This window comes from Hyaena hyaena, unplaced genomic scaffold (genome assembly GCF_003009895.1).
Source record: "Hyaena hyaena isolate Hyena2069 unplaced genomic scaffold, ASM300989v1 scaffold_22, whole genome shotgun sequence".
NCBI classification, from domain to species: Eukaryota; Metazoa; Chordata; class Mammalia; order Carnivora; family Hyaenidae; genus Hyaena; species Hyaena hyaena.
Genome location: NW_024080654.1, coordinates 1,464,553 through 1,492,155, shown reverse-complemented (window position 1 = coordinate 1,492,155; position 27,603 = coordinate 1,464,553). Strand labels below are relative to the sequence as shown.

The window sequence follows — 27,603 nt, the reverse complement described above, 5'->3', positions numbered from 1 at the left end:
TCTCCCTCTCTCTCTGACCCTCCCTTGCTCACGCTGTCTCTCTCTCTCTCCTAGAAATAAATAAAACATTAAAATATATATATATATATATGTATATAAATCCAACCTGTAGTATGTTGACTAGCGTCTCCCAAAATTCATGTCCACTCTGGACATGGGGTCTTATTTGGAAACAGGGTCTTTGTAGTTAGTTATAACTGAGTTAACACTGGATTAGGATCGGTCCTAATTCAATCATTGGTGTCCTCATAAGAAGACACACACCCTGTCAATGCCATGTGAAGACAGCTACAGAGACTGGAAGCCAGGCACGCCAAGGTTTGCCAGCAACCACCAGAAGCTGAGAAGCATGGAACAGATTCTCGCCCAGGGACCTCAAGAGAACCAAGCTTGCCAACACCTTGATTTTGGACTTTTGGACCCCAGCACCGTAAGTGAAAAAGTTTCTGTTTTTCGTGCCATGAGTTTGTGGTGCTCTAGGAAACCAATGTATCATCCAATCAGAAATAACTATCTTTAGCATTAGATGGACATCATCTGAGATATGTGTGTGTGTGTGTGTGTGTACATATTAGATTGACAGGAACATTTACACATTAATGGGGTAATTCTATACAATCCAGGTTATTAAAAGGTTTTTTTGTTTGTACTTGAATGTATCTCCAGAAAACTAGATCCACCCTTCTATTCTGATTATTTTCCTATTGCTGTGTCAATGCCTTGGCGTCCAGTTTATTTTACTTTTATAGGGCAAACGCTTATGACTCTTTTGGTTTTTTTAAGGGCTTCCTGATAACTCACAACCATGTGATCTTCTGCATAAAACTTAAAATTATTTAGTTAGTTCTAACGCATTCCCAAGAGTACCTGGGACTCTGTTGGGAATTGCTAATTTTGTAATTTCACTTGGAAAGAACTGGAGCACTTTGGAGACCCACTTGTCATCCAAAGGTGGGGCCTATGTTGTTCATCTACGCGGGTCGTGTTTCTGCCCTTCAGCAAAGGCTGAGGGGCTTCAGCAGGGGGACCCTGGAACTGGTTAATGTTTACCCCTAGGTGCTTGGTCGTTGTTGCCACCGTGGGTCTTCGTGGTGATGTGCAAGGGCTGCACCGCCCCCGCCCCCACGCCTGCTCTGCCACCTGCCAGCGGCTGCGGGCTTTCCCCTCGGACCTCGGCGTCCCCAACCCCAAAATGAGGACGGAACACCAGCTCACAAAACGCAAAGCCCGTGGGGCCCCGCACGACGGCCTGGCTCCCACGCACCGAGCCCGCCCTCCAAGCCTCACAGCCACCTGGGGAAGTGCGGGTCTCCGCACCGGACAACCGAGGAAGCCACGCACGTCACCTGCTCAGGGTCACCCGGGTGCAGCGCAGGGCTGCCTGACAAAACCAGCTCCAGACCACGGTGCGGTCGGTGGGTCCTGCTGAGGCATGACTTCATTCCCACCAAAACGCGACGGGGTCGTTCTTACGGCCTGGGCTTGGCCTCTTACCGGAAAGCCGAAGCGCGCTGGGTACCGCGGCTCCGGAGTGCGTCGGGCCGGCGCGGGGCAGCCGGAAGGAGCCGAACGCGCTCGGAAGCGCTCGCCGCGCCTTCGGCAACAATCGTCGGGGGGCGGGGCTCGCGCAGCGGCGCGTTCCGCGCGGGGCATTGTGGGAAGGGCGGCCGGTGCAGCCGCGGCTGCCATCTTAGCAACTCCTGGCGCTGCGGCCTTGTCGTTGGAGGCGGCCTTCGCGGCGGCCGTTCGCCTCACAGAGCGGTATACAGTCAGCTGGCCGACAGCCTTCCTTCCCCCGGCCCCGACAGGACGGCCGGCCCGCGTCCAGAGGCGGAGGCGAGGGCCGCGGGACGCGTGCGGGGCGCCAGGCCAGCGGTTAGTCACAGCGTCGCCCGGAAGGATGGGCCGGTCTCGGAGCCGGAGCTCGTCCCGCTCCAAACACACCAAGAGCAGCAAACACAACAAGAAGCGGAGCCGGTCGCGGTCGCGGTCGCGGGACAAGGAGCGCGTGCGGAAGCGCTCCAAGTCCCGGGAGAGTAAACGCAACCGGCGGCGGGAGTCGCGCTCGCGCTCGCGCTCCACCAACACGGCCGTGTCCCGGCGCGAGCGGGACCGGGAGCGCGCCTCGTCCCCGCCCGACCGCATCGACATCTTCGGGCGCACGGTGAGCAAGCGCAGCAGCCTGGACGAGAAGCAGAAGCGGGAGGAGGAGGAGAAGAAAGCGGAGTTCGAGCGGCAGCGAAAAATGTGAGTGGCCGCGGGCGGGGGGGAGGGGCGGGGAGCCGAGCGGGCGCGGGGGGGAGGGGGCGGGGGGCAGAGGGGGCCGCCGGACCCCGCAGGGCGAGTGGGGAGCCTGGGGCGGGACGGACCCCCGTCCCGGGAGGCAAATCCCGGGGCTGGCGCAGGGAGGGCTTGGAGCGGAGAACGCGATTTTGGCGCGAGAGCGGAGCCGAGTGCCGGAAGTAGGGGGTGGAGTTGAGCGAGGGGCCGAGAGGGGCGGCCGGGGCCCGTGAGGGCGTGGGGCGAGCGAGCCGGTGGGTAGGGATGGAGGGCGCTTGCGGAGCCGCTGGAAGGGGGGAGCGGGAGGGGTTAACCCTGGGGACGACGCGCCTTGCAGCTGGCCAGAGCTTTCTAGTATCGAAGCTTCCGTTTGCGACAGGGCCGCTCGGGAAATGAGACCCCGTTGGCCCCAGCGGTACAGCCAGAGGTGCACCTCCTGTTAGGGTGTCCCTTTCTGTTAAAGATGTCGCGGTTGCTCTTCTTTCGAGCCTCCTCGTTTTGTGTGTGTTATTCTGTGAGCTGTAAAAACAAAGTTGCACAGCCTTGAGCCTGCAGTACGGCGAGTTTTGACGCTTGAACTCACCTGCATAAGCGACATCCCAATCAAAAGTTACAGCATCCTTATACTTCATTACTGTCGCCGGGTACTCCTCGGCAGCGAACGTAGGAGGTGCGGTCCTGTGTGGGGTTTTCCCTTGCGTACTTCCGACGAGAGGACCCTGGGGTAGTTGCTTTTATTTTTGCGTCGCTCAGGTACGGACCTTAACGTGGGGGAAATGAGTGACAGTGAGGTTCCCAACTTGAATTACTGTTTGGATAAAAGTGTCTGGGGAAAAAGTCACCTCAAGCATTTCTAGGTCCAAGTGTAGGTGCAAATAATTCTAAGCTGACCATCTTTTGGTCTGAGAATGCAGGGTTTTGTTTCGGTGTAAGACCGTGGTACCCTGATGCTCTGGTATTCATTCCCCAAAGCCGGGTGGAAGGGTAGTGTTAGATGTGAACTCTCGCGTTTCACAGCCACGTTCCTCAGCTCTTCCGCTGGTGTGTAGAAAGTGCACACGAGGTAGGAGAATTACCCGAATTTTCTGAGACAGACATAGGTACTGAATTGTTCAGAGGCTTTACGTTTTTCTGCAGCTGAGTTTGTATTTTGTAGATTTTCCGGCAGAGTGAGTTTCTAAGGAGCAAAGTTTGCAAGCAAGAGTTACAGGACTGGAGCACTAGCTGCTCTTAGTGCCTGGACGGCTATTCCGCTGCACATGTTCATTTTTCCTTCATGGGGAAGCATTGGCGGTGATACGTATGTGAACACCAGATAGGTACAAGTCATTGTTCTGCAGCAAACCTTGATTACATAGGATCCAGGGTTTTCTGGTCTGGAACAAGATCCTTAACTGTAAAAACGAACTCAAATAAATGTCAACTGATGAACCTTTTAAAACTTTCTGAAGTCATCTCTGAGATGATTTTTCTGCATGAAAACAGGTGTCCAAAGAAAAATTATATGCCATTCACTGAAAAGCTACGACGTGTAGGAAAAATAAAAGGAAACTTGGTATGCAGAGAATAATTGGAAGCATTTAGCAAGCTGCACGTGAATAGCAGAGACGAAAACCAGGGATTAAAAGAGAAAACCGGGCAGCTGTATAGTCACGTTGGCAGCAGCAGCACGTTACCATCGCATTCGTGAAGGGCAGGGGCAGAGCGGGCAGCCACCTATATACTGGATTCCTGTGCGCCATGCAGTAGGCACTTCTTAATACGGGTGAGGCCATGGAAATACCACCGAGGGAGCCAGGGGCCTAAGCAGTTGTGTGCCTACAAGTCTCTGTTGGTTAACTCATTCTTTCATCTCATACGTATTGAGCATTTAATAAGAGCCGGGCACTGTGCTTGGTGCTGCTGATGTAAGGATAGTCCACCCCTCTGTAAGAAGCCTAAAGACTGCCAGGTGGGTACGTAATAATAGTGTGGTGAGTTCAGTGAAGGTGATGGGACTGTAAAAAGGAAGATCTTAGGTGGGTAAACACCTTCATTCTCCTAAAGAGTGAGTGGTAGGTAAAAATAAGAGACTGCCGGGCAAGGCATAGGAAGGTACCTGTGGACCAAAGCAGAGTCCCCGCCCCCTCCCCCAAATAAAGGGAGGGAGGGGGGCTGAATGGCCTTAAAGTGGGGTAAAACACTAAAGTCATGGGGTCCCTATATTCCAGGGAGGTAAATAGAGGCTGCGAATCATATTAAGGAGCTTGGATTTCTTCCTAGAAACAGGAAACATTTTGAGGAGGTAAATGGGATGAGCTTTTTTTCTCCCCCAAAAGCCAGAGCACCCAATGCTCTATGGGATAGATAACCAGTTACAGGAAGACCACACAGGAGTAGTGAGGGTGCGGTTGTTGGAATGGGAAAGAGGGACAGGTTTAAGAAACATTTAGTGCAAATAAAACTGGATTGGAACATAAAGGAGAAAGCATTAATGTTGGTTCCCGTGTTTATGTTGTGGCTATTGCACCCCGAGTACAAAATGTTTAAGGAACTGTTACGTGGCAGACTGTGGTTAAAATGCCAGAAACCTGGCGGGTCAGGGATGAGGTGTTATCCAGGGGAGTTTCTACTGGCACTTCCACTCTCGGCACTTACATCTGGATATAGTGAGTTTATTCACGGTTGATATGGGAGCCTGAAGCCTGGAGGAAACCTTGAGAGTAGACAGAATTATCCAGGTGGAGTGTGGAGGCAAAAGAGCAGTTGGCTCACAGGACTGAGAGGACCTGGGGGAATGTTTGTTGGAGGAAGACAGGCGCTTCCTGGAAGCAGAGAAGGGACAGCAGAGTGCACAGTGTCCAAGTACCTGGAAAAGGGTCCGTGGGAGGTGAGAGACTGCAAAATGGGAATACGCTGTTGGGCTTAACTAATTTTGTGGAAATAACGGAAACCAGATTGCTTTGCTATCTACAATTGTGAGGCCTTGAATACATCACCTAACTGTGAAGCTGGATTTCTTATTTCTGAAATGAAGATACTGGTCTTCCTTAGGAAGATGAGAAACCGCACACATACGGTAACTAGACATACCATATGATGGGCCTCCATACGTGGCGTAATATAATTTGTGTACACACAGCCACATGGAGCCTGGTGAGTTTATGAAGTGCTCTTGTGAGTTATATTAATGTTATAAAAGGCAGAGCTTAACATTAAACATTTTTTTTCTCATTTTTGACTAATTCACATGTTTCAAAATTGAATTCAGAAGTTTACCTCTTCCCTGTGTCCCAGACATTTAGTGTGGTTCTCTCTCCTTATCATTTTCATATGTATTCTATTGAGATGCTTTGTGCATGTTGAGAAAATGGACAGCTGTAAATGACTTGCAGCAAATCAGGAAATGTTAATGAGTATAATAATTTATTGTAGCCTGTGATAGTCCAGGTGTGAATATGCTTAGTATTCAAGTGCATGACAGGTTGAGAGCCTTTTGAATTAAAGTGTCTAAGCTGAACTGGGATCTGTACAGTGACCCTTAGAGTACTTGATGAGCTCATTGTGAGAGCAGAGAACAGCTTTTGTGAGCCAATCCAGTATGTGGAACTGTATTTCCAGGAAGTTAGGGCTTTAAGACAAAGTATAAGGGCATAAGATCTAGCTGATGTTGATAAGAAATTTATGACTTTTTAAAAGAATTTGAGTCGTTACATATTTTTGCATGCCTTTGCCTTTGTAGGGTAGTATAGTGCCTGGATGATTAGCTTTGGAGTCTGCCTAGGTTTGGAGTCCTCTCTTAGCAAAATGCAGTGAGCTGCAGCCCAGCTCCTGAGCTATTCCTGTGCCTCAGGAACCATCAGAGGTGTAAGTGATGACATGATGTGTAAAGCTGTTGGCACAGTATTTGGTCCCTTTTCAGTGCTGAATTAATGCTGTCTGCTGATGTTATGAAGCACTTCCTAGAAGGAAGCTCCTAGGGTTTTCATACATGTTAAAATATTTGTGTACAGTATTTAAAATAAAATTGCCAGTTGCTGTGTTCAAAGTCATACTCTAGTTTAAAAGTGCTGTATTGCTGGCCCTTTACTGTTTTAGTAGTTATGATTTTAGAGTTGATGGTGACTGGAGTTTTTATTTTTATTTTTTTATTTTTTTATTTTTTTAAATGTTTTTTATTTATTTCTAGGAGAGAGAGAGAGAGCGTGAGCAGGGGAGGGTCAGAGAGAGAGGGAGTCACAGACTGAAACAGGCTCCAGGCTCTGAGCTGGCAGTCAGCACAGAGCCCGACGCGGGGCTCGAACCCACTAACCGCGAGATCATGACCTAAGCGAAAGTCGGACGTTTAACCGACTAAGCCACCCAGGCGCCCCGGTGACTGTAGTTTTTAAAATACCTGAGAGCATGGAGAAAATGGGACCTAGTGTTACACATACTACCATTGAAAACTTGAAGGTTGTGATTCAACCCTTTCAGCACTGGCACAAATTCTTGGCAAGGGAGTATATTCAGTAGAGGAGCCTGAGGAAGAGATTAGAGCTACTAAAGAATATCAGGAAAGTGACCACTCCTATGGCAAAAATTTGAAGGAGCAGGGCACCTGGGTGGCTCAGTCGGTTAAGCATCTGACTCTTGATTTTGGCTCAGGTCATGGTTCATGGGATCAAGCCACGTGATATGCTTTGTGGTGGCAGAACAGGGATTTGGGATTTTTTTTTTCTCCCTCTCTGCCCCCTCCCACCTCCCCCCACCCCCGCTCATGCACACACGTTTTCTCTCTCTCTCTTTCAAAATAAATAAAAACTTAAAAAGTTTTAAGGAGTAGTAGGCAGTGACATGAAATGGTATGTTTTTTATTATTAAGATGCTGATGAGCAAAAGTGATCTTTTTACCCCAAGAAAATATCAGTGCCCCTTATGAAAGTTAGCCTTATAGCTCTTTATCATTGATTATGATAAGCTTGTCATCAGTAGAGATGAACTGCTTAATTCAATTGTACATGTGTTTTCCTGAATCCCGTGTGGGGAGAGGGGAATTGAAACATTATTGAGAGTAACTTTTTCAGTGCTAAATCTGAAAAATCGCTTTAAAAAATTTTTTTTGTACTAAAATAACAGTAAGTTACTAAGAATAGCAACAACAGAAAGTTATATTGTTGATAATACTTGTAGGGGAGCCATTCTGCTGTGGCGCCCTGACCTTGCCTGTCACCAGGGGGGACAGAGCAGCAAGGCTTAATTGCGGTCACCGTGGTGTGCCCTGGGCTTCCTCTAGGAACAAAGGGAGATAAGCAGCCTTGTGAGAAACTCCACGAGGCCTTTTCTCATCCTCTCAGTTTCATTTGAGCTTGGGACTTTCCACTGGCCCTCCCCTCTGGGCTATAAAACCGCTGAGCTGTCCTTAGAATTGACTCCTTAGCAGCAGAACAGCCCACTGCCTATGCCTGTATTGCATGTCACCTGTCCCCTCTGGTTTGGTGTCCACGAGTGGGACCAGGAACAGAGCTGACACTGTGCTGATCTGGCTTTTGCTGTAAGTAATAAACTGAATTTATTTAGGCTTATTTTCTCCTTACCAAATCTGTGGAAATGTGACCCCATTAGCCATTGTGCTATTGCTATTACTCAGGGACTGCTTGACAAAAAACCCTGAATATGTATCAGGTCTCTTCCATCTTTACCAAATTCCTAAGTTATTTGTCAACTTTTCTAGTGATAAACTAGCCCAAAGCCTTATTCCATTCTTCTCTCTCCTTTTTACTTGGTAAAGTTTTAATTGAAACTTTTTTACATTGTCCTTATGAGTTGAGTTGCACCATTTTTGACATTTTAAGAAAAAATTTCGTCTTAGGTTTCTTTACCAGCAAAAGTATGTTTGCTTTGTGGGGAGTGGTGTATACTTTTTTTACATAAACTTTCCAACTTCTGCAAAAGTGGAGAGAGTATTATGATCTTAATATACCCGTCATCTAGGTTTGACAGTTATCAGACTTATTTCAGCTTAATGTTTTTCTCTTTGGGTGAGGTAGAGAAACAAAATGATTTCCTTGAGATAACGTCTGGCAATTCATTTTAGTATTGGGATAGATAGCTATTCTGTTTTATTGAGCTGTCATAGGTAAAGGCTTATTGAAACTACCTTAAACTATTTTATTGGAAGTTGAATAGGGAAAGGAGCATTGTTTAGAGTATTTGTTAGGCTTTTGTATCTTTTTAAATAAAAATCGATAATTTAGTGTTGGGAGGAAATATTTAAGAAAACAGGCCACAGAATCTTCAGAATGGGTAATGCATATATCTGGAACCAAAAATAAATTGTGCTTTTTCAAGTGGCTACTATCTCCTTGACAGAAAAACATAAGAGATTATAAATGCAGAAACTGAAATGAATCAGAGTGTTAAAGAGATACTGGTGTTAGTATGGTATCAGTGTGAATAAGTAACAGGAGTTGCGAATAAAAAAAAGCACTTGAGTGGGAATTGAATCCTCCCCCACCCCCAAAATACAGTTTAGTTGAAGTGGATTAGGGTGTTTAAAGGTCGCTTAGACACTATAAAATCTTTACTAAACACGTAAATTGAATGACTGGCTCATACATATTTATGAGTCATCAAAAGATATAAAGGTTACAGGTTGTATTTAATTTTATGGGTTGTGAGAAAGTTGAAGCATTAATAATAATAAATTGGCCTCTTAGGATTTAGGTATACTTCCAGAGCCTCAGAATTTATTATTAATTCAGTACAAATTACCGTCTCAAAATAACAATGTGAGCTACTTATGTAATTTAAAATTTTCTAGTAGTCCTGTTAAACCAGTGAAATTTTAATACATTCCTAGTCTTTATTAAAATATTGTCATTTTAACACGTAAACACAGATATTTATAAGAGCTTTTATATCTTTACATTGTACTAATCTTCGGTTCAGACTAGACATATGTGACCAGTAGCTATTCTTTTGGATATTAGTGATATCAAATGTACATGGTTTCCACTATAGTGCCTTGATAAATGTCAGTATTTTCAGTGCAGTGTCATTTTGAGTAAATAAGCTGGTTTATATTCTCTAAATTGGATCAAAATTATTAAAACTGTATCATGCTTCATTGAACTTTTTATTAGAATTGGCAGTATATTTTCATCTACCCTCCCACATCTTGAAGAGCTTTTAATTGAAAATTATCCAAAGAAAGGAGGTACAGTAAGAGGTATTAGGTTCAGAACCTGAATTAAGTTGGTCTGTGTTTTCAGAAAAAGCTACATTACATTGCTTTGGCAGTCTGAATCTCCAAGTCTCTATTTATTCTGATTTTGCTAGTGAGGGGGATGGAGTTAGTCTGAATTGCTTGCTTCATAATATTTTCTCCTGACTTCTCCTGAAGCTCAACCCTTAGACTGAGTGGACTGGCGAATGAGTGAATCCATGCACTTAGCAGTTTGTCCTTCCATTAAAAAGTTGGTAACAAAGTAGACTTCTTGTTTCAGATGTCTGCTTACAGTTCTTAAATTAGAACTAATGAATTAAGCTCTTTGTATAGTCATTTTGGATTTGGAGAGTGACAGCTAACAAAACATGGCTTCGTACTTGTTTGAGTTTCTGAGTTACTACATCCCTGAACATCTTGGTATTTAGTATGTCTTTGAATGTTGCACGAAAATTATAAAATCCTAGAATCCGGCTGAATGTTTTACAGACTTATAGCTAGGTTTCATTGTTTGGTTTCCTTGTGTCATCTAAGTCCCTTTTTTCTACTTTGTTGGTTAGTCGGCAGCAGGAAATAGAAGAAAAACTCATCGAGGAAGAAACAGCACGAAGAGTGGAAGAATTAGTGGCAAAAAGGGTAGAGGAAGAATTGGAGAAAAGGAAGGATGAAATCGAGCGAGAAGTTCTCCGAAGGGTGGAGGAAGCCAAGCGCATCATGGAAAAGCAGTTGCTCGAAGAACTCGAGCGACAGAGACAAGCTGAGCTTGCAGCACAAAAAGCCAGAGAGGTAACGCTCGGTCGTTTGGAAAGTAGAGACAGTCCATGGCAAAACTTTCAGTGTCGGGTGTGCCTCCTGCTCAGTTCAGAAAGAGATGGAATACAGACTAATTCCTTTCTCATCTAAACTTAACATTGCTGCGAAAGTTAATTTTTTAGCCTATTCAGAAGTGCTGACTGATATTTCAAAGTTATTTTCATAAAACGCATTCAAGGATACTTTTTGATTTAATGGAACTGGCTTACATATTTGAGAAGTGTTTGAAACTTTTGCCATGGCTGCAGGACTTACATTCTTTTTTGGGAGGGTGGCGGGAGACAGGGAGTGGTAAAGGGAAAAGGTTAAAAATCCACCTGTGGTTATGTATTCTTCTTTTCTGTTTATCATTCTTACTGCCTAGACTGTGAGAGGCTTTTTGCCTTCAGTCAGATTACAAAGAGCAGGGCCTAACATTGAGTGACAGCACCTGCTTTTGATAAATAGGTTTTCTTGCTCTTTTTTTCCTTCTTTTATCCCTTACCCCCTCCCCCAAATCCTGCTTCAACACAATGGACTAATTCTAGCATTCTGATCATAAGGCCCTCCATTTTCCTAATGTGTTTCAAGGAATCTTTTTAGGAAAAATGTCCAGATTATTCATCCACTTTTTTTAGTATCTACTAACAACTCCTTTTTTTCTCTAGAGAGTTATGAAGGAACAGGTTGTCCTTGTCTGGAGTCAAGCTAAACACATGATTTGTTTTATCAGCAGCTGGAGCAGAAGTTGAAAATGTCTTTCTGTGAGACAGTAATTTGCTACTGAAGCTTTATGGCTTATTTGCACTGATTACTCCAGGTTCCTAAAACTTGTTGAAAGTCACTGAAACACTCAAGGCAAATTACTTTACAGTGCTGAGTGTCCCTTGACATAGTTTGCATAATGAATACAAATTCCATTGGTGTGTGCCATAGAAAATCCTGTAGTTCTATTTTCTTGAACTTTAATATTTGACTCAAAATATATGTCTTGTACCATTGTGAATCTTGGCATTATTACAGGCAAGTTGGCATCATACTAAATCTGTCTTGTTTTCCAGTAAGCTTAGCTTTTCAAGTGCATTTTCCCTTGTGCTGTCTTTAAGTAGATACACGTGTCTCTATTTGGTAGCTATCACAGACTGTGCGATTGAAATGTATGAAATTTTACTTCTATCAGTGCTTTTAATAATGAAGATAATTTTGGAGTAATGGTGCTGTCTTGTAGCGAGTTATTAATCATAGGAAGATTTTTTTCTCTTCATTTGCTTTTTGTTTCATATTAACAATTTTTTTTTTACACGGACACAACCCTCTGACAGTCTTTCCAAATATTAAAATCATTTGAATATGTATGCTGTGATCTGAACACTGCCCAAACCATCAAGCAGTCTTCATATAGTTTGCATTATAAAATCTCATTAAATTCTCCAATAAAACATAAATTACAGAATTTTATTTCCGGACCATGCACCCCCTGGATTCCTGAATTTCAGTTCAGACTGTAGATGACAAGATAAGCTGCCTTTAGAAATGGTCAACATCTGAATGTTAAGTCCATTCTCCCCATGGAAGAAGCCCTTAGTTCCATGAAGTATGGATTACCATTTGTATTTTTCACTAACAGTAAATGTATTTTTCTTATTAATTGTTTGCCTTAGGAATGATGAATTACATTTTTTGTTCCTTCTTACCATAAACATCTGCATTCCTCAGCTCAGCCTTCCTTGTATGTTGTTCCTTTATAAATGGTTGAGCTGCTGATGCAGGTCTTGCCAAGCTAACAGTACAAATCATTTTAAAGAGGAAGCTGGCGCGTATGGCAGCCGAGGAGCACACTCTGCAGGACACTGGACAAGACAGTAAATACTCAACTTTTAATGCTGATTAAAGGAGTATAGGTAAAGAATACGTAGGTATACATAATTGGTGAGACAAATATTCACTTTATTTATATTTTATATATTATTTTTTTAATTTGGTAAATACTATCCAGTTTTGTAGTTGTCCTTGTTGATTTGTGTGATATTAAAGTATTAGTAGTAATTGCCAGGAAACTATCATTAGGGAGGGTTTAGTCGGTTGCTGTTTGGACTGGGAGGGATGATTTAAATTTAGTGCTAGAAACAAATTTTAGTGGCTGCACAGTTTATCGTTTGTCAGACAGAAGGTAGCTGTAAAGCTGCCCTCTAAGTCAGCTCGAAAAAGTTCAGAGGAAGATTAGTAAATATTTATCAGTGAAAATAAACATTTTATTTTTCTAACATCTTAACCTGTCCTCCCCTTTAGGAGGAAGAACGTGCAAAACGTGAGGAGCTAGAGCGAATACTGGAAGAGAATAACCGAAAAATTGCAGAAGCACAAGCCAAACTGGTACGTGTGGAGGGCACACGGGAAGCATTTCTGTTTGCTTTGCTTCGTCAGATTCTGTGGGATGATTTTGTGCTTTTTAACAGACAGGTTTTTTAAGAGCATTTGGGGCTGTTTTCAGGGATTTGAGGTAAGAGCAGAAATGGTTTGTGAGATTTTAGCTGGCATCTTCCAGGGGAATCTATCCGGGGCTATCCAGAAATTCTAGTGACTCTGGAGAGCATTCTAAAATTTGCAGTGCTTTAAAAGAGGGTTCCTGGGAGAATTGTAGTATCGCCAGTTCCAGAGTTTTTCTGTCTTAACCTCATCTACGTTTTTCTGCTTGAATAATACAAAAGCTTGGAAGTATTTAAAAGGCAGCACTTCAGGTCACATCAGTGACCTTGTTCCCTCTCAGTTACTAGTGAAGTATGGAGGGAGTCTGTATCTGATAGCGTGTCAGATTCATAAGCTCTTTTTCTGATTCCAAGTTTGTAATCTAGCAAGGAATACAGACACTTCTGTAATTATGACCCACAGGTCACACAGGTGATGTGGAACAACTTAAAAGTTTATATTTTGGGGCGCCTGGGTGGCTCTGTCAGTTCAGTGTCCGACTTCAGCTCAGGTCATGATCTCACAGTTCTTGAGTTCGAGCCCGGCATTGGGCTCTGTGCTGACAGTTCATAGCCTGGAGCCTGCTTCAGATTCTGTGTCTCCCTTTTTCTCTGCCGCTCCCCTGTTCGCACTCTGTCTCTCTCTTTCTCAGAAATTAAAAATTTTAAAAAGTGTATATTCTGAAGCAGTCTTGGTGTGAGGAAGAAAATAGAATGAAATGACTGTGGATATAAAAAATCCAGGAAACAAAAGGAAGACTGGCATTGAAGGAAAAACTTTTCTTTCCCCCAAGAAAGTGGCATATAGGAATTCTACTTTGAAGTAAGAATCTAAATCAGAGGTGGAAGGGAAGTTACTTAGGGTGAATGGAGAATGAGAGCTGGTTAGTTCCCAGGAATGCAGACATGACCCAGAAGAGGGACTCTTGGCTCTAAATCTCTTAGAAAAGTATTGTTTACTAAGAAATATTTTGACACCGATACAGTCATAGGAAGACATTTGCTGCAAAGTCCTACTGTTGTATGAGGAAGAAAGCAAGTTGTAAGCTCCAGTTAAGTGGCTTAGGAAAAAAACAAATTCTGTGACTGTGTTTATAAAGGCACAAAATGATCTGAGTTGGTCTAAGTAATTAATTGACAGTGGATCCCAATGAGAGTAGGGGTGAAGGAAGACCATAAATAATGTGTCCCAGAGTTTGTAAGAATGTAAAAAGTTGAAACTAGGGGGCAGTTGGTTCCAAGGCATAATCTTTTAGAAGATGGTGTGCTCTAAAAAAGCCAATCCTGGAAATGGCCTAAGCAACTTAATGCAGATGACACCAGGATTCTTAGTTCACATGCTGTCCTGTTATTGTAAAAGTCATAGCGAAAGGGAAGGACTTAATCCTGCTTTCCCAGTGAGAAGACCTTAAAATCTCTTGCGGTAGAACAGGCACTATGAAAGTGAAATGTATGAGGACCCATTCTCAGATCCGTCCCTACGCTCTTATTAATGAGTATGTTATCATGCTTTTTTAGTGATTTCTGTGTAAGAAGAAAATCTCAGTGCAGGTAGGAGGAAGGAAGATGTAAAGCATGAGCCTTAATTTGAGTCTTGAGTGTTGAGCTTTTTTGAAAGGTAAATACAGTGTGGTTTATAGGGCATAGGTATTTCCAGAAGGGTGGGACAGTATAGCTGGTATTTAAAACATTGAACCAGAATTGCCAGGCGGCTGGAATTCCTCTTAGAACATGATCCGAGATTGGATAGCATAGGGAGTTCCGTTTGGGAGGGCCTGGACTGCCAGATTGTGACTTCTAGAGCAGCGCTTCTCCACTACTTACACCCTGCAAAGATCCCTCTGATCCCGGGGTAACTGGGTACCTAGGGAAACTTGGGCTCTCTATATTTCTTATGGCAATTTTCTTTGTTTACCCACATGCACCATAAAAATAGGACTTTCGGTGTGTCGTTACTGGGAAAAGATCAGCAAGCTTATTCTAGAGCCACTGCTTTTCAAGTGGTGGTAATCGGCCAGTTTTTGTTTTTGTCTTTTAATCCTAATTTGTCTCAGACTATGTTTGCAAAATACAATTAAGATGAATTACTAGAAAAATGATGTCAAGTGGCTATAAAAGCTTCTAAAACACTCCTGGTTTCTACATATCTTGTTACGGATCCATTATGGTTTGCAGACTGTTGCTGATTCATGGGTCATACCTAGACCAGCACTGTTCTGGAACATTTGGGTTTGGCAGAATAGACTGCAGCGAGACTGTTCATATTGCCTGTCATCAGTAAAACTTGAGTGAAAAAGGGGCGCCTGGGTGGCTTAGTCGGCTAAGCATCTGACTTTCGCTTAGGTCATGATCTCGCGGTTCGTGGGTTTGAGCCCCTCGTCGGGCTCTGTGCTGACTGCCAGCTCAGAGCCTGGAGCCTATTTCAGAGTCTTTATCTCCCTCTCTCTCTGACCCTTCCCTGCTCACGCTGTCTCTCTCTCTCTCTCCTAGAAATAAATAAAAATAAAAAAAATAAAAAAAAAAAACTTGAGTGAAAAAATACCTTGGAGAAAAAAGAGTTTGAATTTGAGAGTATTTGGCAAGAACTTGGACATAACTCATTTGTTTCCTGTGCATGATAATGTTGGAAGCTCGAGAAATAATTGTCAGTGTTGGAGAAGTTTTTTATTTGGCTCTATTGGTAGTTGCTTGCTTGCAGGCAAACCAGAGAGCATCCTTTCTTTGTGTAGGAAAAGACAGAATGTTACTGCGTAAAGATGCCAGCCACACATGGAGACTTGCATTTTTGTTGTCCATTCCTCATCCTCTCAATTTTCAGCAAGTTCTTTAATCTTTTTACACATTTATTGGGAAATAACTAGTGGAAAAGAATTCTCTTTAAAAGAACAGATATTTAAGAAAGGGAAATATGCCCGTGTTGTAGACAGTCCGGGACTTTTCCTGAGTGTGTCTGTAGTGCTAGTTTATCTTGTTGAAGCAACAGTTCTGTTTGTCTTTACGGCGTACTAAGTATGCCAGCACTGTGGGCTGGGTCATTGCATAGTGAGAAGAATGGGGTGCATTCTTAACTCTTAGAGGGCAAGAGGGCGGAAGAGGGAGCAGCCAAGCTTTCACTGTTCACATCATCCATATTGAGAATTTGTTGTGTGTAAAAAGCAGTTGATAAGACATTAGGTTCTCTGTAAGTATTTAATGTATTAATTGTGGAACAAGGACAATTCCAAGACAAGTTAACTAGTAATACAAAAATACTAGGTAGTCCTATGGATAATGTGTGATAACTGACTGTCCTGGATCTTAGAAGAGATCTGCGTGAGCTGGGCCTCAGTGGATAGTTGGAAATTGTACTTACGATGGGGACAGGCGTGTGAGGAAATGGAGCAGGGCAGAGGCCTTTTCGGGCCTTCGAATACAGGCAGGAGTGTGTATCCCTCTCTGGATAGTGGGATAGGCTGCAGCAGAGAAGCAGCTTTCTGTGTAGCCAAGAAGGTGGTGAGATAAGCAATGGTAGTTGAGGTTCCAAAGCAGATTAAAGGAGGGTGGGGAGAGAAGGTTCCCTAGAGGGTTTTTCTTAAACATTGTAACTGTTAAAGAATAGTACAAGGATTTCTTAGAAGTCAGTAAAGAAGACCAGCTCCCTAATAGAAAAAGAAACCAGAAAGAATTCACTCATATGGAGAATGGAAAGTGCTGTCATAAATTGTTGACAATATGGCAAAACAAAGGACTCCCCTCCCCCCTTTCTTTTTCTCGAATGCTAAATACCAATAGAAAAAGACTTTTTCCCCTCATGCCAAGTGTTGTTGGCAAGGATGTATAAAGGGACCTTTTTATGTGGTGATTCTGGGAGTTGAAATGTCTGTGACCATTTTAGAAAATAACAATCAGTAAATATCAGGAGCCTTTAATTAATTTTGTTCCTAAGAATTTTATCTTAAGAAAAGTAAATCAGATACAAATATGTTAATAAAACGGTTTTATCCTTATTTAGAAGAGTGAAAATTTTCCAGGTGTTCAGATCACTTATACAGTTGGTTTTTCTTTAGTCAGAAACTCTTTGTTAAGACATGGGAAATAGCTAAATGCAAAATTTTTGTGTACATTATGATCCTGCTAATTTGAAAAGTATATTTGCACAGTGTAGTAGATGGGGGAAAATGCTAGGAATAGTTCTCTCTAATTGGTAGACTTATATGTGACTTTATACTTTTCTCTACTTTCTACCTTTTCTATAACTAACATATATCACTTTCATGATCACATAAAAATAATTAGTAGAGAAAGTAAATTTAAACCACATTTTGACTAACTTTTAATTAGATCCTTATGACAGAAGCTCAAAGATTGATCACAGTAATGATCTGTAACAAGGAATGTATTAGCTTAGCCCCATGGGCTTTCTCATGTGAAATTCATGTTAGGTGCTCTAGACCAGGAGTAGTTTTTGCTCACATCGGTTCCAAATTGTTTGTCAAGATGTTTGATTTTATCTGTCCAGAAGGAGGCAAAAGAACATTAACCAACAGACATGCTTGATTAATAAAATCAAACAAGAATTAATTCACATGTGTCTTGGCTTGACGGGACTTAGCTTTTTGGCAGATTGGTATCTGGTTCCGGGTTACCACTGGCAGTGCACAGCTGTCTTAACATATTTGAGAAGCTGTTGTTCGTACAATGGCGATTTTTAATTTTTTTTTTTTAATGTTAAAAATAGTACTGAAAAAAATTTTTTTTTTTTTTACTCCTCCACAGAAGTTTTTTGTGATGTGCTTGGGAAAAGCCCAGGTATTATTCTGAAATGGGTATGAATCATACTTAATTAGAAAGGGAAAGAGACTAAGAAAAGTGATAGATGTTGCTGTGGAATTCGGTGTCCTGCGGGAGGCTGTAGCAACACAAGAAAATGATCCTCAAACTATCCCTTGGTGAGTGGTAGTGGTAGTAAAATGGAATCTGGTTAATTTGCAAATAAATAACTATAATAAGAGGCAGACTGACAATTTCTAATAAAATTATAAACGTACTGACAAAAGGAAAAATTGATTTTACTTGGGAAACATTGTTTGGAATTTTTAAAATACATACAAATCCTAAGTTTGAGATCTACCATGTATTTCCTCTCTTACTTATTATTAAAAACAGTTTCCTTGTGGCTCCTAGGTGGCTCGGTTGGTTGAGTATCTGACTCTTGATTTTGGCTCTGCTCATGATCCCAAGGTCATGAGATTGAGCCCTGCATCAGGCTCTGATGCTCTCTCCTTCTCCCTCTGCCCCCTCCCCTTTGCACATGCACTTGCTCCATCTCTGTCTCTCTCAAATTGCCAAATAGGGAGATTTACCATGTTCATTGTACTTACCGCTTTGTACTTCACTCTTTTGAGAAATGAAAAAATAATACCATGTTTGGAAGTTGATTATATGTGAACTGTGTTCCTTATACTCAAAGTAAACTGGATCTCACTTTGCAATTAAGAGATATTTTTGGGAGTGCCTGGGTGGCTCAGTTGGTTAAGTGTCTAGCTTTTCGACTCACATCATGATTTCAACAGTTTGTGGGTTTGAGCCCCGTGTAGGGCTCTGTGCTGACAGCTCAGAGCCTGGAGCCTGCTTCCGATTCTGTGTCTCCCTTTCTCTGCCCCTCCCCCACTCATGCTGTTTCTCTCTGTCTCAAAAATAAACATTAAAAAAAAGATCTCTGGAAAATGCCCCCCACCACACACAAAGTTATTTATGTGTTTTGTGTGCTCATCTCTGGAACCTGTTACCTTAGTAACATTAGTTACTGTGTGTGGCCCCAAAAAAGTCTTTGCAGGTATGATTAAGTTAAAAGTCTTGGGGTGTTTATCCACTGTGCCCTAAACGCTATTACACATATCATTATAAGAGGAAGGGAGAGGGGGCTCTCACCACAGTGCACACAGGAGAGGCTGAAGGCAGCGGAGAGAGATTGGAAGATTCTGGCCTTGAAGATTGGAGTGATGTGGTCAGGAGACGGAGAGTCCTGGCAGCCCCCAGGAGCTGGAAGAAGCAAGGAATAGACTCCTCTAGAGCCTCCTGAGGGAGTGGGACCTTTTGATTTTGGACCAGTGATACTGACTTCGAACTTCTGGCCTCCAGGATAGTTTTCTGTCATCTGGAACTACTTAGTTTGTTACCTGAATATGCGGAAGTAGTTTTGGAGTTGGACAGTTAAAGGTCGGGAGGATTCTGAGGCACATGATAGAAAATGCCTATACTGCCTTACAAAAAGACCGTTGGTAGAAATAGAGACTTTAAAGGAAGAGGATGTTGCTGCAAACTAGAGGGAAGGAGGTCCTCACAGTATAGTGGTGGGACACCTGCGTGGCTTGTGCCCGACGGCTGTGTAGAAGGTGGGGCTCGTGAGTGTTGAACTTGCAGAAGTCTAAGCTGTTTCTAAGTGAAGTGTTGAAGGTACAGTCTGGTTTCCTCCCCTGGCTGTTAATAGTAAAATTCAAGAAGAGATAGAGGAAAGAATGGATAGGTAAAATGGAATGAGCCAGCGCTTGATGTTTGGAGAAAATTTCAGCCTATCTACACCACAGAAGATGCTGTAAAGTTAGGAGGCTTTACTGTTAGACAGACTGGAAAGAAGGCCAAGGCTGGGGCCGAACAACCATTTGCTAGGGCTGATGACATTATGCCTGTGACTCAGAAGTTCCTCCAGCCAAGTTAGCAAACACCAGGAGTCAATGAGATTATCCAGGAAAGATCTGTGGCGGAGCATCTTGTCCAGTGGCCTGCAGATGTGGGCGACCCACGGTGTTTGTGAGGGTGCCTCATCAGCAGAGACACTGCCGCCTTGGACTGAAGAGGACCGGGGTGTGGGGGGAGCACCATGAGGAAGGGCTCGCAGACTCCACTTGGAGAGGAAAAGGTGACCTGAGGACAGAACAGAGAAATTTGGAGATGCTGGTCTAAAAGATTGGAGCAGTGCGTGTACACAAGCCGCGAACCCCTGGCAGCCGTGAAGAGGCTAGAAGCAGCCAGGGAAAGTTTGCCTCTGAGAACCTGCAGAAGGAAGGGGGCCTGTCAGTACCTTCAGTTCCAATGATACTGACTTGGGACGACTTTGCTTCCAGGAAGAACTTCTGTTTTCATAAGCTGTCCCGTTCGTGGTAATTTGTTACAGTGGTTACAGGAGACGAGTGCAGTTGGAAAAAGAATCGGCATTTATAGTAGAGTGTGCGTCTCTAAGCTGAGAGAGCACAGGATTAAGTGATACATGTAGTCAATAGTGACGTACTTAACACATTTTAAGAGAGACCAGTACAGATGGCTTGACACCGAATGCAAATGTCAAGTACTTTAACTTAAAATGAAGTGGTGGAGAGTTAGGGAAGAGTGTTTAGTCCGTGAGAGGATTGTTTTCTTTCTTTCTTTTTTTTTTTTTTTTTTTTAAATTTTTTTAATGTTTTATTTATTTTTGAGAGAGAGAGACAGCATGAGCAGGGGAGGGTCAGAGAGAGAGGGAGACACAGAATCTGAAGCAGGCTCCAGGCTCTGAGCTGTCAGCACAGAGCCCGACGTGGGGCTCGAACCCACAATCCGTGAGATAATGACCTGAGCTGAAGTTGGATGCTCAACCGACTGAGCCACCCAGGCGCCCCACTGTGAGAGGCTTGTTTTCAACTGATAAGACAAGAAGCTCATTTAAGATGATGATAATGTATTTTGGGCAACAGTGTTTTGAAATTTTTCTGCCATTACCAAATTGGCACTGTACAGTGTAGATGAAGAACAGAAAGTCAACCAGAAACCCGCTGAAAGCTTGTCAGAGATGGGGCTGGAATTGCGAAGGTGGTGGTAGAAACTGTAAAGAGAGAATGGACTTGGTGAACGATAGAAGCGTGCAGAGGTGGGAGGAAGAGGGGAGAGAAGGAGAGAGAATCTGGTGTAGGAACCAGAGGACGTCCTCATGCCGACAGCCAGCTATCAGCGGGCAGGCAGTGAGAAAACCTCCACACGAGGGAATGAGGGACCAGGGCAGACAGAAGCACCGACTTGAAAGAAAAGAGAACTTTTAGGGTATTGCTGAGTAAAAGAACCAATCTGGATGAGTTCATTTTAGGACATAAATGGTATAATCCTGAAGGTCTGAGCTTGGTGTTTGGGCAGTTACTGCAGAGCACTCCCTGCCGAGCGCCGGAGGCCAGTGATTTCCGTGTCGAGTATCCCATACAAGCCTCAGCTGTCAGGTCCTTCCTGAAGCCGTTGTGTCCACTTCAAGTAATACAGGATCTTGGGAGAAGTTATGTAATGTCGAAGTTCCAAAAATACATTTAAGATGATAGGTTAAGGTAACAGCTGGGAATTAAGTTGAGAAGGAAAGGGGCTAGAAGTGGCTGGTGATCAGAATTCTCTTTACATGGTAGCTAACAGCTAACGATATCCTGTGGTTTATACTGTGAAGAGGTAACAGAAAAACCAGTTTGCCACAGGAGGGGGATTGCTTTAAAAAAAAACTCTCATGTGATTTTTTTCACCTTGTACATTAATAACTCCAGAAAATTTTACTGATCCGTAATTTGTTAAGGGTCAGAACTAATTACTTCAAATTTCTGTCCATTACTTTTTTTATTCATTGTTTATCTAAAGTGGGATATACATTACACTTGTTACAGAGGTAAAGATGAATTAAAATCACAAATGGCAGAGTTTAACAGGGTGTGTGTCTGGAGAGTTTAAAACACAGAATCCACATTTCTGAGTGGTGGTATGATTCACCAAGTGTAATATTTTTTCATTCTTTCCCATCTTTCCTGTAATCACTGCTGATAACAAGTATTTCTCTCTTTGTAGTTGTAAGATTTTGTACAACTTCAGATATATTTTTAGTAGGTTTCAGCATCCTTATTTGCTGAAAAAATGCTGCCAAGGATCACCTCGATGAACAGTTACAGGCAGTGTAAGGAGGAGAATGCTTAGAAAGGAGTAATTTTAATAAAGGGACTGGGACCTATGGGTAAAAGGGAGGTGGGACAGAAGGTACTGGAAGGGGTAAATAAGTTCTTGTAGAATGGTATACGTTGCTTTTATGTATTTCATCTCACGTGTCACTCTTCCGAGTGAGGTGCAAGGTTGAAAGCCACCTTTGTGAAGGTCCTGGACTTAACAGCGAAGAAGGCCCACCCTAATTCCACGGCTCTAGTGTGGTGGAGGTTAACTTTCTCTTGGGCCTCCATAACAGCACCCCGCCCCCCTGGGATAGTTCTTTCTTCTGCATAGCGTCTGCATAAATGACAGAAGGGTGGAGGAGTAGTGGACTTTCCGGCTCATGAGCTCATTGGGAAGGAAATGGCCTGTGAGGCAGATTGCAGAGGGGGCTAGGGTGTAGGAGCACAGCTAGCAAATAAGTTGTAGGGTCAAACTTCACAGATGGATGGGGTAGGAAGCCAATTTTTCATCATTTGAGAGCCACTGTATTAAAATAGATGGCTTTGGTTTTTGCCCAGCTACTCTTTTTTCTTTGCCCTGGTGTAATTGAATAACATTTATGCTTAGTTTAAAGGTGTAATGGAACAAAGTACAAATATTTGAGTGTAAAGACAGGATATTCACCTGCTGACTTCATTTCTAAAAATCACTTCATTATCAGGTACTTCCCGTAGGGCACTGTATGCTCAGCACTGAGGGAGAGCCAGAGACTGCAGCCCCTCTTCTGGACAGTGCACTTCTGTCTCCTGGGTCCGTGAACCCGGATGACATTGAAACTTCCTTTACCCAGTCGAATTTCAGGGGCGCCTGGGTGGCTCAGTCTTGGACTTTGGCTCAGGTCATGAACTCGAGGCTCATGAGTTTGAGCCCCACATTGGGCTCTGTGCTGACAGCTCAGAGCCTGGAGCCTGCTTTGGATTCTATGTCTCCCTCTCTCTCTTTCTGCCCCTTCTCTGCCTCTGTCTGTCTGTCTCTCTCTTTTTCTCAAGAATAAATAAACATTTAAAAATAAAGTCAATTTCAGTGCAGAATTAGTATTTCCTATTTATGAAAGAAACTACTTTGAAAATCTAATTTATTTTAATTTAGGTAATGTGATCATATCATCCAGATGTATTTTTTAGGAAAATAAATGGTTTTATCTTTTTCCCCCATCCACCTACTTTTCATTTATATATTCAGTTATGTTTTTTGTCTATTTTTCCAGAGTTTAAAATGCATATTTTGGCAGATACAAATCCATGTATTTTTATTCTCCCCTTTTTGCAGAGAAATAGCATACTATATAGAACTATTTGGGACTTTGCGTTTCTTACTTAACAGTGTAACTTGGGGGTTTTTCCATTTCAGTATGTAGGGATTCCTGTTTCTGTGAGTTTTTTAAACTACACAGTATTTGAGAGGGCACATGTATTCCCATGAGTGGGGGAGGGACAGAGGGAGAGAAAGCATCTTAAGTAGGCTCCCTGCCCAGCTCAGAGCCTGGCCTTTGATCTCAGGACTGTGAGATCATGACCTGAGACAAAATCTGGAGTTTGACGCTTAGCCAGCTGAGCCACCCCGGTGCCCCTACATAGTATCTATTGTATAGATTTTCCATGATTTAATAGTTCCATATTCAGGAATATTTAAAATTTTCCAGTCTTCTGCAAGCTGTGTTGCATTAAAAAAAACCTTGTCCAGTTTTTTTAAACTTTTTTTAAATGTTTATTTTTATTTTGGAAAGAGAGACAAACATCACAAGTAGGAGAGGAGCAGAAAGAGAGGGAGACAGGATCTGAAGCGGGCTCCAGGCTCAGCTCTTAGCACAGAGCCCGATGCAAGGCTCAAACCCATGAACTGTGAGATCATGACCTGAGCTGAAGTCAGACACTTCACCAACTGAGCCACCCAGGTGCCCCAAAACCTTGTTCAATTTTGCATGTATGCAAGTGTTGTTTTAGAATATATTCCAGAAAATTCATTTGCTGGGTAAAGGTATTATGAAAATAGGATTTGGGTAAGTAGTGCCATAGTACTCTTCATGAGCTAGAATTTTGTATTTCACTTTTTAATTTGTCAGTGTGATAGGGTGAAAAATACTGTGTAATTTTGATTAGATTTCTCTTAAGGGTTGAAGCTGTGATGTTCAAACTCTTCACTCTTGAAGGATCTAATCTGCTTTGTTGAGGGCTCAGTTAGAACCATAGGGAACAGTGGATCTGGGTGTTCATATTGCTAAGGGTTTCAAGCATATGGACACAAAGTAAGGTTCTTGACTATTCTTTGATTCAGTTGTACTTGCCAAGCTCTTAGCTAAAATGTGTGATGATTTGTTAAAATTGGGTAAAGTAACTGGCATATGAACTTAACTAAAGATGATCAGAAGTAGGTAATTCTTTTAAAATCATCAGCGAAAGTCTAAGCACCACAGTGGAGATTTGAAATGGATGTACAGGTAGGATTTCAATAGGAGAAGAGAAGGGGAGGCAAGATAGAAGCGAGCGGAATTTGAGAGAGTGGCAGACACACAGTTGGAGCCAGATTATAGAACGTCTTAAGAAGTGTGCTGATTTGGGAAGTTAGGCCATATTCTGCACGTGGTTGAAATCCCTGGAGGGCATGAGAGAACAGACCGATGTCCCCAAAGCTGTTAGACTGGTAGCGTTCACTCCGTAGGGTGCCGGTGGATGAAGGGTAAAAACTGGAAACCAGGAAGCCATTTCAGCTCTGAGATGTGGGGCCCTGCGTGGGGGTGGGGAGGAGGGGTCTACAAACTGATGAGAGAATGTGATGGAAAAGAGCACCAAGAGAGGATTAACAAACTGGTTGGCTCTTTGCTTGCGTTGGGGAAGAAAGGAGACCGCATAACGCTACAGGATATGGGTTGCAATAGAGAAGGTGGTAGAAGGGCTGATTTCTCTTCAGGTCAGTTGTGAGGGTTCTGAGTCTTGGACCTGTTGCAGAGCTCTCCTCGGAGCATGTCCCAAAGCCAGCTGTCGCTTAGGGCAGAGGTCTGAGAGAGACTGCTCTTTCACCTCACTGCTGGATTCTCCATCTTGCCTACTGACCAAATTCCCACTTTTTTCTTTCTAATTTTTTAATGTTTATTTCAAAAAAAATTTTTTTAACGTTTTATTTGTTTCTGAGAGAGAGAGAGGCAGTGTGAGCAGGGGAGGTTCAGAGAGAGGGAGACACAGAATCTGAAGCAGGCTCCAGGCTCTGAGCTGTCAGCACAGAGCCTGACACAGGGCTCCAACCCACAAAACTGCGAGATCATGACCTGAGCTGAAGTCAGATGCTTAACTGACTGAGCCACCCAGGTGCCCCTAATGTTTATTTTTGAGAGAGAGAGAGAGAACGAATGGGGGAGGGACAGAGAGCGGGAGACAGAATCCTAAGCAGGCTCCAAGCTCTTAGCGGCCAGCAGAGCCTGACGCGGGGAACATTTTATGTTGCATACCAGAGTCTGTCATCTTTCCCGTCTTCTGCTGTAAAGCGATCAGTGGAGATAGGACTGATCACGTGGAGAGCCTTAATGTTTTGTGTTTTGGTTCTTTAAAATGTTTATTTTAAAGAGACAGCACGTGAATGGGGCAGAGAGGGAGAAAAACCCAAGCAGGCCCCGTGGTGTTAGTGTGGAGTCCAGCGTGGGGCTCTGTCTCAGGAACCAAGAGATCATGGCCTGAGCGGAAATCAAGAGTCAAGAGACTTAACTGACTGAGCCACAGATTACCTGGAGCCTTAATGTTTTGAACCACAGTGTTTCGTATTAAAGAATATGTGGGAGGAGAAAGAATTTTTAAAAGCCTTCAAGTGAAGAGAAGAATGAATAAGGAACTCCTTAATAATTGTAGCTTTTGACTATCTAGAAAATAATTTTAGTAGAATAATGGAGATAGAAGTAATGACTTTAAAATTTGACCTTGGGAATAGGAAAGCGTTCAAAGCGTGCAGTGAATGTTTTAAGATAAAGATTTAATAGGAAAAAGAGGACCATAGTGATCACTGAGAGTTAAAAACCGAAAGGATTAGACGGCTATTCTCAGTCTTGGCCCCATTAACATCTGGGATTGGATAATTGTTGGGGGGCTGACCTGTGCGCAGCAGGATGTTTACTAGCATGCCTGTCCTCTACCCGCTAAATGCCAGGAGCCACTCCTCGTCCATGACCACCAGAATCCCCAGCACACATGGCCTAATGTCCCTTGGGCTGGAGGGGTAGACCTGCACCTGGGGTGGAAGTAAGGAAGTGGGCATGAAGGAGAGACAGTGAGGAGGGAGAATTCGAATGGCCTGAATTTTTTTTTTTTTTTTTTTTTTTTTTTTTTGCTGAAGAGGGGAAGTGTATAGACAGAAGGCCCTGCAGAAGTTAATTATACCAGTGTCCGTGAACCTGAAAAGCATAATCAGCCACTGAAAAGGGTCTTTATTTTTTTTCACTCCAGAGAAAGGGGTCTTTAGTATTTCTTGATTGTGTATTGACAATATAATGTAACCCCAGTAGAGATTTTTTTCTGTAACTTTTTTTTTTAAGTTTACTTACTTATTTTGAGAGAGAGAGAATGAGAATCCCAAGCAGGCTCTGAGCTGTCAGTGCAGAACTCACCTACCATGAGATTATGACCTGAGCTGAAATCAAAAGACGGATGCATAACTGACTGAGCCAGCCAGGTTTCTCTCGTATAACTTTTTCATGTCTAATTATAAATCTACTTCTAGTAATTGGTAGAAAACCTACTCTGAATAAGTCAGTGCCTTGGTTCGTAATTGACAATCTATTAATCCGATGCCCTGAAGGTGTGGATTAAAATAGGCACTAGGACAAAATCTATACTGATCTCAAGATACGATTTTTAGAAACTTTCATTTTCAAGTGTGTGCTTTTCTACAATTTTTAAATATATTTTTCATTAAGAAATCAGCATACGCAGAATTAATGGGTTCTTTTCTAATTCCACAATTAGGAAAGTTTTGTTACACTTAGGTAAGTTTTATTAAACATTCTGTAGTATGTTCCTGCTGATTGATTGTAAGTTGTCACCTAAGTTCCCAACGTTACTAATGGGAGACAGGAAATTGTTAGAAAGTTTTAATGTTTACTTTTAATTTTCAGGCTGAAGAACAGTTGAGAATTGTTGAAGAACAAAGAAAGATTCATGAGGAAAGGATGAAACTAGAACAAGAGCGACAACGTCAGCAAAAAGAAGAACAAAAAATTATCCTGGGCAAGGGGAAGTCCAGGCCCAAACTGTCCTTCTCACTAAAAACCCAGGATTAAATTGCAAACTCTGAACTTTTTACAAAGAAAAATGGAAAAACTTTGTATGGTAGCTTCATGTTGAAGTGGTTTTTTTTGTTTTTGTTTTGTTTTTTGTTTTTTTTTTTTTTTTTTAATTTGGAAAATCTGGAAAAGTTAGCTTGTTCTAATAGGGGCTATGCTCTGCATTCCTTTTTCCCCCCTTAACTTCCATTAAGTCAAATCCTTATCAGATCATTTTGTCTTCTGAAAAGTGATCTATTTTTCCCCTGTTTGGATTCGGTGTTAGTGGTCTGTAGGAGGAGCAGATCACTCTGTAAGCTGTGGATGGTCTGATAAGGTTTCACTGACCCATTGACTTCAGAGTTATACTCTGTCTATTACATCATAATGCTGGTTTTGCTGACTTTTTGTTTTTTTATATATTTATAAAAAAAGAAAAAGTTGGTAATTGCATTGGAAGCCCCCCAGGGTGTTCCTGGACCTGTGTGGTGTGTTGTTAACCAGTGTCCTTGATGTTCCTGATACAGGTAAGGAGACCAGTGGTCAGCTCTGGCACAGAATACATACCCAGTTCAGTATTGTCTCTGTTCCTTTGTTTTTATTTCATTGACAAAATCAAACCAGCATTCCCCATTGTGTAAATAAATGATTTTGCTGAATAAAGTAAAGTCTTAAATTCA

The 27,603-nt window shown here is 42.7% G+C and overlaps 1 protein-coding gene across 1 annotated transcript; it reads left to right on the top strand.

Annotated features, from left to right (window-relative positions):
- The first annotated feature begins 1,654 nt into the window (after positions 1–1,654).
- ARGLU1 (arginine and glutamate rich 1) lies at positions 1,655–27,603 on the top strand. Its single transcript, XM_039226663.1, has 4 exons — positions 1,655–2,247; positions 10,027–10,252; positions 12,548–12,631; positions 26,777–27,603. Exons 1-4 carry the CDS (start codon positions 1,901–1,903, stop codon positions 26,939–26,941), a joined length of 822 nt encoding a protein of 273 aa, XP_039082594.1. The 5' UTR covers positions 1,655–1,900; the 3' UTR covers positions 26,942–27,603.

Coding starts and splice junctions, on each gene's coding strand:
- ARGLU1 (XM_039226663.1), top strand. CDS start 1,901: ATGGGCCGGTCTCGGAGCCGGAGCTCGTCCCGCTCCAAACACACCAAG. Junction 2,248..10,026: donor TTCGAGCGGCAGCGAAAAAT/GTGAGTGGCCGC, acceptor TTTGTTGGTTAG/TCGGCAGCAGGAAATAGAAG. Junction 10,253..12,547: donor CAGCACAAAAAGCCAGAGAG/GTAACGCTCGGT, acceptor CCTCCCCTTTAG/GAGGAAGAACGTGCAAAACG.